This window comes from Bufo bufo, chromosome 7, assembly GCF_905171765.1.
Source record: "Bufo bufo chromosome 7, aBufBuf1.1, whole genome shotgun sequence".
Classification (NCBI taxonomy): domain Eukaryota; kingdom Metazoa; phylum Chordata; class Amphibia; order Anura; family Bufonidae; genus Bufo; species Bufo bufo.
In genome coordinates, this window is record NC_053395.1 from 231,724,911 (window position 1) to 231,738,505 (window position 13,595).

General features: G+C 48.7%; 1 protein-coding gene across 1 annotated transcript in view; it reads left to right on the forward strand.

Annotated features, from left to right (window-relative positions):
* The window catches only part of LOC121008839 (solute carrier family 15 member 2-like), a 70,301-nt gene that overhangs the window by 37,765 nt on the left and 18,941 nt on the right, over positions 1-13,595 (forward strand). Inside the window, exons 3-12 of the mRNA XM_040441540.1 lie at positions 3,471-3,558; positions 6,665-6,806; positions 6,999-7,091; positions 7,169-7,268; positions 7,353-7,443; positions 7,585-7,662; positions 8,073-8,155; positions 9,630-9,716; positions 10,301-10,390; positions 10,509-10,553. Of these exons, the coding sequence (XP_040297474.1) occupies positions 3,471-3,558; positions 6,665-6,806; positions 6,999-7,091; positions 7,169-7,268; positions 7,353-7,443; positions 7,585-7,662; positions 8,073-8,155; positions 9,630-9,716; positions 10,301-10,390; positions 10,509-10,553 (897 nt within the window). The remainder of the gene's footprint in view (positions 1-3,470; positions 3,559-6,664; positions 6,807-6,998; positions 7,092-7,168; positions 7,269-7,352; positions 7,444-7,584; positions 7,663-8,072; positions 8,156-9,629; positions 9,717-10,300; positions 10,391-10,508; positions 10,554-13,595) is intronic.

Consider the following 13,595-nt stretch of genomic DNA (forward strand, 5'->3'; position numbering starts at 1 on the left):
AGGACGATGCCCCAGTTCTGCCCAAATTACAACATTTTCTGAATTTCCGCTCTTCTGTTTCATAACAAACTTTGCAAAAACTGAGCAGAAGGAGGATTATAGGGATCAACCACTCAGAGCACAGCCCATTCAGCAACTACTACTCCCAAGAGCTCTCACAACACTGTATATACTGCTCCCAGGAGTACCAACAACTCTCTATCTACTACTCTCGGAAATACCAACACCTCTGTATCTTTTACTCCCGGAAGTACTAACATCTCTGTATCTACTACTTCTAGGAGTACCAACACCACTGTATCTACTTTACTTCCGGGAGTACCAACATCTCTGTATCTACTACTCCTGGGAGTACCAACACCACTGTATCTACTACTCCCGGGAGTACCAACATCTCTGTATCTACTACTCCCGGGAGTACCAACATCTCTGTATCTACTACTCCCGGGAGTACCAACATCTATGTATCTACTACTCCTGGGAGAACCAACACCTCTGTATCTACTTTACTTCCGGGAGTACCAACATCTCTGTATCTACTACTCCTGGGAGTACCAACACCACTGTATCTACTACTCCCGGGAGTACCAACATCTCTGTATCTACTACTCCCGGGAGTACCAACATCTCTGTATCTACTAATCCCGGGGGTACCAACATCTATGTATCTACTACTCCTGGGAGAACCAACACCTCTGTATCTACTACTCCCGGGAGTACCAACATCTATGTATCTACTACTCCCGGGAGTACTAACATCTATGTATCTACTGCTCCTGGGAGTACCAACATCTATGTATCTACTGCTCCCGGAAGTACGGACACCTCTGTATCTACTACTCCTGGGAGTACCAACACCTCTGTATCTACTACTCCTGCGAGTACCAACATCTCTGTATCTACTACTCCCGGGAGTACTAACATCTATGTATCTACTGCTCCTGGGAGTACCAACATCTATGTATCTACTGCTCCCGGAAGTACAGACACCTCTGTATCTACTACTCCTGGGAGAACCTACATCTCTGTATCTACTACTCCTAGGAGTACCAACACCTCTGTATCTACTACTCCCGGGAGTACCAACACCTCTGTATCTACTACTCCCGGGAGAACCTACATCTCTGTATCTACTAATCCCGGGAGTACCAACTTCTCTGTATCTACTTCTCATGGGAGAACCAACACCTCTGTATCTACTACTCCCGGGAGTACCAACACCTCTGTATCTACTACTCCCGGGAGTACCAACACCTCTGTATCTACTACTCCCGGGAGTACCAACATCTATGTATCTACTTCTCCCGGGAGTACTAACATCTATATATCTACTGCTCCTGGGTGTACCAACATCTATGTATCTACTGCTCCTGGAAGTACGGACACCTCTGTATCTACTACTCCCGGTAGAACCTACATCTCGGTATCTACTACTCCCGGGAGTACCAACACCTCTGTATCTACTACTCCTGGGAGTACCAACTACTCTGTATCTACTGCTCCCGGAAGTACGGAGATCTCTGTATCTACTACTCCTGGGAGAACCAACATCTCTGTATCTACTACTCCCGGAAGTACCAACATCTCTGTATCTACTACTCCCGGGAGAACCTACATCTCTGTATCTACTACTCCCGGGAGTACCAACTTCTCTGTATCTACTACTCCAGGGTGTACCAACACCTCTGTATCTACTACTCTTGGGAGTACCAACATCTCTGTATCTACTACTCCCAGGAGTACCAACACCTCTGTATCTACTACTCCCAGGAGTACCAACACCTCTGTATCTACTACTCCTGGGAGTACCAACATCTCTGTATCTACTACTCCTGGGAATACTAACATCTATGTATCTACTGCTCCTGGGAGTACCAACATCTATGTATCTACTGCTCTCGGAAGTACGGACACCTCTGGATCTACTACTCCCGGGAGAACCTACATCTGTGTATCTACTACTCCCTGGAGTACCAACACCTCTGTATCTACTACTCCCGGGAGTACCAACACCTCTGTATCTACTACTCCCGGGAGAACCTACATCTCTGTATCTACTACTCCCGGGAGAACCTACATCTCTGTATCTACTACTCCCGGGAGTACCAACTTCTCTGTATCTACTTCTCATGGGAGAACCAACACCTCTGTATCTACTACTCCCGGGAGTACCAACACCTCTGTATCTACTACTCCTGGGAGTACCAACACCTCTGTATCTACTACTCCCGGGAGTACCAACATCTATGTATCTACTACTCCCGGGAGTACTAACATCTATATATCTACTGCTCCTGGGAGTACCAACATCTATGTATCTACTGCTCCTGGAAGTACGGACACCTCTGTATCTACTACTCCTGGGAGTACCAACACCTCTGTATCTACTACTCCTGGGAGTACCAACATCTCGGTGTCTACTACTCCCGGGAGTACCAACATCTCTGTATCTACTACTCCCGGGAGTACCAACTTCTCTGTATCTACTTCTCATGGGAGAACCAACACCTCTGTATCTACTACTCCCGGGAGTACCAACACCTCTGTATCTACTACTCCCGGGAGTACCAACACCTCTGTATCTACTACTCCCGGGAGTACCAACATCTATGTATCTACTTCTCCCGGGAGTACTAACATCTATATATCTACTGCTCCTGGGAGTACCAACATCTATGTATCTACTGCTCCTGGAAGTACGGACACCTCTGTATCTACTACTCCTGGGAGTACCAACACCTCTGTATCTACTACTCCTGGGAGTACCAACATCTCGGTGTCTACTACTCCCGGGAGTACCAACATCTCTGTATCTACTACTCCCGGGAGTACCAACTTCTCTGTATCTACTTCTCATGGGAGAACCAACACCTCTGTATCTACTACTCCCGGGAGTACCAACACCTCTGTATCTACTACTCCCGGGAGTACCAACACCTCTGTATCTACTACTCCCGGGAGTACCAACATCTATGTATCTACTACTCCCGGGAGTACTAACATCTATATATCTACTGCTCCTGGGAGTACCAACATCTATGTATCTACTGCTCCTGGAAGTACGGACACCTCTGTATCTACTACTCCTGGGAGTACCAACACCTCTGTATCTACTACTCCTGGGAGTACCAACATCTCGGTGTCTACTACTCCCGGGAGTACCAACATCTCTGTATCTACTACTCCCGGGAGTACCAACTTCTCTGTATCTACTTCTCATGGGAGAACCAACACCTCTGTATCTACTACTCCCGGGAGTACCAACACCTCTGTATCTACTACTCCCGGGAGTACCAACACCTCTGTATCTACTAGTCCCGGGAGTACCAACATCTCTGTATCTACTATTTCCTGGAGTACCAACACCTCTGTATCTACTACTCCCGGGAGTACCAACACCTCTGTATCTACTACTCTTGGGAGTATCAACATCCTATGAAATCCTCTGATTTGTTTCTTGCTTGTTGCAGTCATTATGTGGAACCAACTACCCCCTGAGTATTATGTTCATCATTGTGAACGAGTTCTGCGAACGATTCTCATTCTATGGCATGAAAGGTAAGCCTGTACCACCTATAATTACACACGTGATGGTGGCGTGTTCAGTGCGTGTGCCCGCTCCTGGCTATTGTTCATTCTTTTTAGACATTATAAGAACATTTCTGTCTCTTTAGGGACAATTTTTAGACACTTTACTGGGAAAGGTTTTGACACACAGGTGATGTCTCCTATGTTCCTTTTCTTCTCCTTCCAGCTATGACTAGAGTTTAATACCAATACATTTTTAGCTCCTTGGTTTTTCAGCACCCCCACCTATTCCTCGCCCTGCATACAAACTTCTGCCCTGCCACCCCTTTAACAGCACCATCCGGCTGCTGAACCAGCATAGTTCAGCAGTATAGGAGAAAAATCTGCCCCCCCCCTCCAAGCATTACCTCCTCCATTTATCCCCCCCTCAATCTCCAAGCATCAGCTGCCCCATTTACCCCCCATACTAATGATGTTCCCTGGTACTCCTCCATCTCAGGTAGATGGCGCCTGCAGCGTCCGTGGCCCGGTGGGGGCAGGACTGGGAGGTTCTGGTATGTAGGTTAATAGTGGCTGCACTTAGAGTGATTGTTGCATTTGTCACAAGTTTAGGGAGCGACGAGCGAAACCCATTCATTGTGCAGTGAGAAGCTCTGAGACTTTCTCAAAGGCTTTGTATTTTACGGTTTCACAATTTTCAAGATCTCTGCTTGCTGTCAGTGAAAGGCGGCATCCTGAGTCAGGATTCCACACACATACGCTAGATAGTCAGTCCTGCGGGTTTGGCGAGCTAATGTTTATGGGCACCCCTATGTGGGCGCAGGCTGGCACATGACGTCCATACCCGCCTGTACATGTTGTATAGCCCACTTGCAGTCCGGACATTAAAGGTCCGGCGTCCAACCACTGAATGAAGAAACAATCAGCACTGGACTGTGTTTTTCATTTTCTCACCATTTCCACAATCCCTGCTTGCTGTCAATAAATGGATACATCGCTGTTTCTATCCAGAGGCTGAAAACCCTTCATCTGACAGTTGAGGGTTTGATACAATTGTATCCGGCAAATCAACCTGGACTCTAGTCTGATACATTGTTACCTGCACTGACACATTGTAACAAACTATCAGCCTACTAAAGAGATTTGTGCAGCTGGTGGTTTTACTTCAAGGGGGATTGTTTACAACAGATACAACTGTAACAAACCCTCAGCTGGGAGAAGCAATAGTCCATACTGGCTTTCAGGATGAGGAAAAATGGTCTTAATTGTTGACAGCAAGCAGAGATCTTGGAACTTATGAGCAATGGAAACACAGTACACTGCGTGCAGAATTATTAGGCAAATGAGTATTTTGACCACATCATCCTCTTTATGCATGTTGTCTTACTCCAAGCTGTATAGGCTCGAAAGCCTACTACCAATTAAGCATATTAGGTGATGTGCATCTCTGTAATGAGAAGGGGTGTGGTCTAATGACATCAACACCCTATATTAGGTGTGCATAATTATTAGGCAACTTCCTTTCCTTTGGCAAAATGGGTCAAAAGAAGGACTTGACGGGCTCAGAAAAGTCAAAAATAGTGAGATATCTTGCAGAGGGATGCAGCACTCTTAAAATTGCAAAGCTTCTGAAGCGTGATCATCGAACAATCAACGTTTCATTCAAAATAGTCAACAGGGTCGCAAGAAGCGTGTGGAAAAACCAAGGCGCAAAATAACTGCCCATGAACTGAGAAAAGTCAAGCGTGCAGCTGCCAAGATGCCACTTGCCACCAGTTTGGCCATATTTCAGAGCTGCAACATCACTGGAGTGCCCAAAAGCACAAGGTGTGCAATACTCAGAGACATGGCCAAGGTAAGAAAGGCTGAAAGACGACCACCACTGAACAAGACACACAAGCTGAAACGTCAAGACTGGGCCAAGAAATATCTCAAGACTGATTTTTCTAAGGTTTTATGGACTGATGAAATGAGAGTGAGTCTTGATGGGCCAGATGGATGGGCCCGTGACTGGATTGGTAAAGGGCAGAGAGCTCCAGTCCGACTCAGACGCCAGCAAGGTGGAGGTGGAGTACTGGTTTGGGCTGGTATCATCAAAGATGAGCTTGTGGGGCCTTTTCGGGTTGAGGATGGAGTCAAGCTCAACTCCCAGTCCTACTGCCAGTTTCTGGAAGACACCTTCTTCAAGCAGTGGTACAGGAAGAAGTCTGCATCCTTCAAGAAAAACATGATTTTCATGCAGGACAATGCTCCATCACACGCGTCCAAGTACTCCACAGCGTGGCTGGCAAGAAAGGGTATAAAAGAAGAAAATCTAATGACATGGCCTCCTTGTTCACCTGATCTGAACCCCATTGAGAACCTGTGGTCCATCATCAAATGTGAGATTTACAAGGAGGGAAAACAGTACACCTCTCTGAACAGTGTCTGGGAGGCTGTGGTTGCTGCTGCACGCAATGTTGATGGTGAACAGATCAAAACACTGACAGAATCCATGGATGGCAGGCTTTTGAGTGTCCTTGCAAAGAAAGGTGGCTATATTGGTCACTGATTTGTTTTTGTTTTGTTTTTGAATGTCAGAAATGTATATTTGTGAATGTTGAGATGTTATATTGGTTTCACTGGTAAAAATAAATAATTGAAATGGGTATATATTTGTTTTTTGTTAAGTTGCCTAATAATTATGCACAGTAATAGTCACCTGCACACACAGATATCCCCCTAAAATAGCTAAAACTAAAAACAAACTAAAAACTACTTCCAAAAATATTCAGCTTTGATATTAATGAGTTTTTTGGGTTCATTGAGAACATGGTTGTTGTTCAATAATAAAATTAATCCTCAAAAATACAACTTGCCTAATAATTCTGCACTCCCTGTATATTACAAAGTTGTGATTGAGCTTTTTAATATAATTTTACTGGTAGGAATATTGATTACAATTGTAGCCACCATATACAGCAGAACGTCCCCTGAGCTATAGGGCCCATGGAGAATGAGGGGCCCCAGCTTAGATCCCTCCTCTCCAGGGAACCAGAGCCCCTCTGAGCTGTGGGGCTTCTGGTGATGCCCCCATGTTCTCCTTGTTGTCGGAGGCCTCTCCATGCCATCCATTAATCTGTCTGTTTCCCCCCAGCCGTCCTCACCCTGTATTTCGTGAATTATCTGCACTGGGATAGGAACTTGTCCACCACCGTCTACCACGCCTTCAGTGGTCTCTGCTACTTCACCCCCGTTATTGGCGCCCCCATTGCTGACGCTTGGCTGGGAAAATTCAAGTAAGAGCCTTCCTGAATCACCATGTTCATTCCAGTGTATTTTGGGCAGGGCCATGTTCTTGGGTCCATGTTGATGCGTAGGCTCCATAGGAAATGATGAGAGTAATACACCGATGGGTGCACGGGTCACCGTCCCTGTGGTGTATCGCAGGACTCTCCGTATGACCCCTGACCCTCTGTCTCTTATTGCAGCACCATATTTTGGCTCTCCATCCTGTACATCATTGGTTATGTGATCAAATCCGTGGGCGCCATTCCAACGGTGGGGAACACAGAGGTGCACGTGTAAGTACACTCCTGACATGTATGGCCGGAACATTGGGCGACCAAGCCTCGTATAAACCCTGAACCATTTCTCGCAGGGCGCTGTCTATCATCGGGCTGGTCGCCATTGCATTTGGTACTGGTGGGATTAAGCCGTGCGTCTCTGCCTTCGGAGGTGACCAGTTCAAGGAAGAACATGTGAGATCTAAAGACCTTGGGAGCCTATACTTTTTTTCAGCCCTGGTAGTTGCTTTCTTACCCAAATGTTTGCCTTATTTTTAGGTACAAGAAAGAGCCAAGTTCTTCTCCATCTTCTACTTGTCCATCAACGCCGGGAGTCTCATCTCCACCTTTGTGACCCCTGTGCTCCGAGGTGGGTACTGAGCTTAGATCTGCTCCTGCACCCCAGGATCCTGTCATCCACCAATCCGTCACACTATGTCCAAGCTGATGCTAAACCCTTTGACCCTCCCCGAAACTGTCGCTGGTCGCTGACTCTGCTCTTCCTTTGCAGGAGACGTCCAGTGTTTCGGCACGGATTGCTACGCGTTGGCGTTCGGAGTCTCGGCTGCGGTGATGTTATTTGCACTCAGTAAGTATTCTAACTTACTCTGAATTCCTTCAATGCGGCATCTGATCTGCTTCTTGGAAAGCTGAGTGACAACCAAACCCCTGATGACAGATGTGACTGGTTATGTGGTGGTATGGGGGTGGAGGGTGTGTCACGTTGTCAGAGATTTGGACTCTGGGACAGTATTTTTCTGGTAACACTAAGTGAATCCCCGCCTCTTGCGCAGCCCAGAGCTCACTGACGCCATGCTGCTCCGCTCCGCGTCCTAATGTGGATCTGTTTTCACGATGAATGTGTCATCTGTGTGTTTGTCACAAATGACCAGTTCACCTCATAGAGACAGAGGTGTCTCAGGTCTCGTCAGGACGTCTCGAGAACTTTGTCCGTCCGTCTTCCCTCCCCCACTGACTCTTCTTTCTCCTGTCTTCTAGTTGTGTTTGTCAGCGGCAGCGGCATGTACCAGAAGTATCCGCCGCAGGGGAACATATTGGGCTCGGTCTTCAAGTGCATTGGTGTAAGTTCTGGTGGAGGAGGGGCCGCCACCATGAATGGAAACAATGTATCAGAATGTTTCCAAAACAGAATTCACTCATTGGATTCATCCAGAGTCAGAGACATCCGGCTTCCTCTACAAAAAGGCTCTGTTCACACTGTGGTCAGAGGCAGATCGGACAGAAAGAACAGCAAATAATACAGCCTGAACGCCCCCATTATAAGTCACTGGGGGCCGTGGTATCGGCTGTACGATGGATCCGCGCTGTTGTGGGTTACGTCATAAGTTCTAGTGTGAACTGAGCCTAAATCCCTCCACGGAGAGTAATAATCATAGGAAGCATCCAGAAGGTTACCGAATACTTCTCACAACTGAGGCTTTGTTACAAGTGTATCCAGTCCAGACAATCCTCACTCCATACAAATACATTTTAACTGCATTGATACATTGTAACAAACTAACATCAGGACAGGAAAGAGCTATGTGCTGCCGATTGTCTACACTGCAACACTGTAACAAACGAGTGATGGATTTCTGCTGTTGTGTTTTGAGTTGACTGGATACAAGTGTTACAAACCATCAAGTATTCTGAATTTGAAGGGTTTCCCATTTTAGGATGAAGGCGAATGTCTCCATTCAGTGACAGAAAACAGAGCTATGTGGATGGTACTGCCATAGAGCAGAATTTGCTTCCTCTCTTCTCGCTTGGTATATACATGATATATCGCTGCACACCTCCATAGGGGTTGTAGAGGTGCAATATCACACAAGCCCTAATACCTGGGGGCCCCTAGACCACCCGGGCACCGAGGATACACTTACATACAGCTGAAGTCACAAAGCTCTTATTATAGTGCAGGCATGCTCAACCCGTGGCCCTCCAGCTGTTGCAAAACTACAACTCCCATCATTCCCTGACAGCCTACAGCTACCGAATTAGTAGAACTACAGGTAACAGCACACTGCTAGTCAATTGCACAAAGATATAAGCAAATACTGAATAAAAAATAGCTGCTTGGTGGCCATACTTACTGCAAGGGCAATTAGAAGCTCTTTGCGCATATAATTGATCAAAAATATTTCGGGCCCATCTACCAGACGACAAGGTGGCTTCTAATCAGATGGGTCCTACTCTAACATGCCTCTCCTGGGCTTACAGCCTACAATCTGGGCAAAGTAGCACCCAGCTATATCCTACACATGCCTCTCCCAGGCTATCAGCTATCATCCTACAGAAGGGCATTGTGGGAGTTGTAGATTTACAACAGCTGGAGGGCCGCAGGTTGAGCATCCCTGTTATAGCGGAGACAGAGCCCAGGCAGAGTCACATATATCACATGCGGACAGTTATGTGGGGGCCCCGGTGGATCACTTATCTTGGGGCCCCCTGGATTATTCAGCAGGCAGATAGAGGCACTTGTCCTGAGGGGTCCCTAGGAGGGCCCCTGTAGTAAGGTGCTATAGGTGATCACCTCATGTCACTGGTTTATTTCAGTTTGCCATCAAGAACCGCTGGAACCATCGCTCCAAAGAACATCCCAAGAGGGAGCACTGGCTGGACTGGGCCAGCGAGAAGTATACGGTGAGTACGCGCCGTCCGCTGATCAGGAAATCTGAGAGACCTTACAATGGTGCAGGGAGAATGAGGGTTATAGTCCAACAATGGCTGAGCGAGCGGCGTCCTGCAACCGGATACAATACTCCATACAGTAACGGAGTCCATTCATCACATCATACGATTGAAATGTTTGCTTGGTTCAAACTGCGGAACGCTGGGAACTCTGGGTACAGCTGGGGGGTCACACCTTATTATGGAGCTATGATCAGGCGACAAACTCCATCTACTGGGGAGTCAAAGGAAGGATATCCAAATGAGGGGCAGAAGGGATCATTCACACAGCACCCAGAGCTGCATTTACAATTCTGCTAGTTGTTAATGGAAACAGTGAGCAAACTAGTGGATAGACCAGACACCCCCGTGCTGAGGTCCTATAATACAGGGGGGGGGGGGGTAGTTTTTCCTCCATCACTGACTGTACAGGGTCCAGTGTAAAGATGACACTTCCCAGAAAAGGAGCCTCTGTACAGATGCTGGGAGATTTCAGCTCTGGAGCTGCTGCTTCTACTTTGTACAATCTGTTTTACAGACTTTCCCTTTTGTTCCAGAAAAAACTGATCACAGAAGTGAAGATGGTGACGAAGGTCCTGTTCCTGTACATCCCTCTGCCCATGTTCTGGGCGCTCTACGACCAGCAGGTAAATATAATGGTGGCTCGTCTAAGGCAAGTCCAGGTGGATTTCCTTACATACTCTGATCCATAATCCAACATGTCTATTTCTAATTTTACCCTGACAACCTTCTCTTCTGTTTCAGGGATCCCGCTGGACTCTACAGGCTTCAAGAATGAACCTGGATTTTGTGAGTGTGAATAGGGATCGTCCCGCTCTCATATATCGGGTGCAGGTCAGGACGGGAGCCTTCCTGTAGGCATCAACTGCTATGGAGCCAACGAGGAAATGGGAGGCCCTGGCTTGGGCAGCCACCCGCCGCCTGTCCTGGGGTGGGCCAGTACACTAGTATCTGCTTGGACAGTTTCTTCCCCTTTGTGGAAAGTGGGGGTTATTGTTCAGCTTGGCTTCATCATTGCCCTCCCCCATAAGTGCGGAGTTCCTCTTCTCCATAGACATCACAGTGACAGCAAAGAAGAGATGCAGCATCTGGTCCGTGTCTCCTACAAGACATGGGGGTGCGGGTGATGACCCCCTGGCTCCCCTGTGCCAGTGCTGGGGGTGAGATGCAGAGATTCCTCACCAGCAGGGGCGCTCTATCTTCTACATGACTACAGATCCCATGTCCGCCCAGTCATAGGGGGCATCTCCACACGACAGGACATGGGCGCCCAGTCACAGGGGGCATCTGTACTGATCTCCCCAGGACCGGACATGGGCGCCCAGTCATAGGGGGCATCTCCACACGACAGGACATCGGCGCTCAGTCATAGGGGGCATCTCCACACGACAGGACATGGGTGCCCAGTCATATGGAGCATCTCCACACAACAGGATATGGGCGCCCAGTCATAGGGGGCATCTGTACTAATCTCCACACGACAGGACATGGGCGCCCAGTCATAGGGGGCATCTGTACTGATTTCCACACGACAGGATATGGGCGCCCAGTCATAGGGGGCATCTGTACTGATCTCCACACGACAGGACATGGGCACCCAGTCATAGGGGGCATCTGTACTTGTAACGGATCTCCTGGCATCCCGACCGGGTACCTCCGTTGATGGATGCTCCGAGTGCTTCCGAGGACTCCAAGCACTCCGCTCTACACCAAAACCACCACAGGAACCAGGAACCAGGAACAGCTCTTACAAGAGCTAATAGTATAGCCAGGGGAGTATAGCAAATCATCAGCGTATAGCAATCTCCAGTGTCGATCAGTTACCCAAACACCAGCCTCAACATGATGAAGGGTAAAACAGGAACTCTTTATTGAACACACAGCATTGACTTATATACACATGACATACTGAGGACATGACATAGCAGCCAATCCTGTACAGTTTAAACACAAAACTAACCCTATTCAACAAACACAATGGCATTGTCTGTGACGCAATTAACAAACACACTGGCATTGTCTTTGGCGCAATCAACAATGAACATGCAAACAGATATCTTCACCCCCTCCATAATCAATGAATGGGAAGAGGAGACACATGTGATGGGATTATCTCCTGAGTGTATCATAGGAGTCGGCTGCTATTATAATCAGCTATCTTAATCCCATCACTAACACAATCAGTGGGAGTCTCAGTGCAAAGTTAACCTTTTTGTGTTGCTGAATCCACACCATGCCTTTTTAATGGGCAATAGGAAATATGTGGCATATAAATTACACACATAAATCAGGGTTCATAGTTCCTTGTAACCCCAAAAGGTCTGAGGGGGTCTCCATAGTCCTCGGTCCATAGTCTATAGGAAGGAGGCTGGCCCTTCTCCAGCAGCCCCAGTGACGGTTCAGTCCGTCACATTTCTCCCCTCCCAACAGTAGACAAACCAGGTACCTGAGCTCCTGTCGGTCGGTGCCTGAGCTAGTCGAGTAGCCCACCCATAAACAAACACTGGTCCTGTTGAACTCTGGGGCATGGCGCTGATCTGTATGTCCCCAGCTGTTGAGTGGGCATCTGCTACTCCTTGCTTCATTGTTGTTCTCTAGCTTGGAGCTGTAGGTACTTGGTGGGCCGAGGCCGACTGCGCTCTGCCCAGATGCCAGCTCTTCCGCTGGGGTAGCAAGCGGGGAGTCAGGCTCTGGACAAGAGGATAGGGGAGGGCAGAGGCCAACTGCGCTCTACCCAGATGCCAGCTCTTCCACTGGGATGGGGTCAGGAAATCCTGCCGCCAGGACCTTGTTGCGGATCAGCTGTGGAGAGGAGGGATTGCTTACCACCTCCTTCTGGCATTCCTGCGGGGTTGGTGGGGGATCCGTACCGGCCATCCAGCATCCCGGTAGGCCTGGTGCAGAGACTGCGGTCCCATCTGCACCATAAGAGTTAGGGGTGCTGTCCCCCTGTGGTTGGGGAGAGAGACCGATTGTCTCCTCTCCCTTCAAGGTACACTGCCGCTGGGGAATGGAGACAATGCTCTCCTCTCCCTACAAAACATACTGCAGCTGGGGAGCAGGACCGACTGTCCCTACTCCCTGAAACTCCGGCTGCCGTTGGGGATCTGTGCCGACTGCCCAGCATCCCTGTAGGGCCGGTGGAGAGATCTCGGTCCCATCTCCACCTGCCATATGGGGTTCCCCCCAGGACCAGTCTATGAGGTCCCCTACCTCTGTAGCTGGTACTGAAGCAGGGGATACTTCAGTCGGGTCTTTCCAGTAAACCTCCACAATATCCTCCCAGCTGAAGGGCTCTGGACCTGGGTTTGACACTCTGCTCTCTCGCTGAGCCCTCTCACTGGAGTGGAACAGCTCCTGGTAGTCCTGTTCCAGCTCCATCTCCCGGGTCACCAGGTGGACCAGGTCTTGCTCAATTTTTTGAGTGTCGTCCCAGTCATACCTGCTCTCCCGCCACTCAAGGAGGTCCCTGAACCGGGCTTGTGTAGGGCTCCCAAACTCCAGCTCTGAAAAATTCTCCCATAACAAGCCAGGACCATCAAACTCCTCTCCCTCCGGCTTGTCATGCTCAGCTGTCCTGGGTAGGTACTGTGCCCCATACCACCAGAGCGCCTGGTAGGCATCTTCCAGCCACAGCTCCTGCCATGCTAGGTGTTCCAATTCCTTTACCCATTACTCCCGGGGCTGCTCTCCCAGGAAGGGCATCCGCAGGGCTACTCACTTCTGCAACCGCTGGTCTTCCGTGGGGAGTCTCTCGTCCCGCAGATACTCCACAATACCCAGTGCCTGGTACCAGATGCCTTTGCGGGCTGTATCTCGGTCATCCATGAC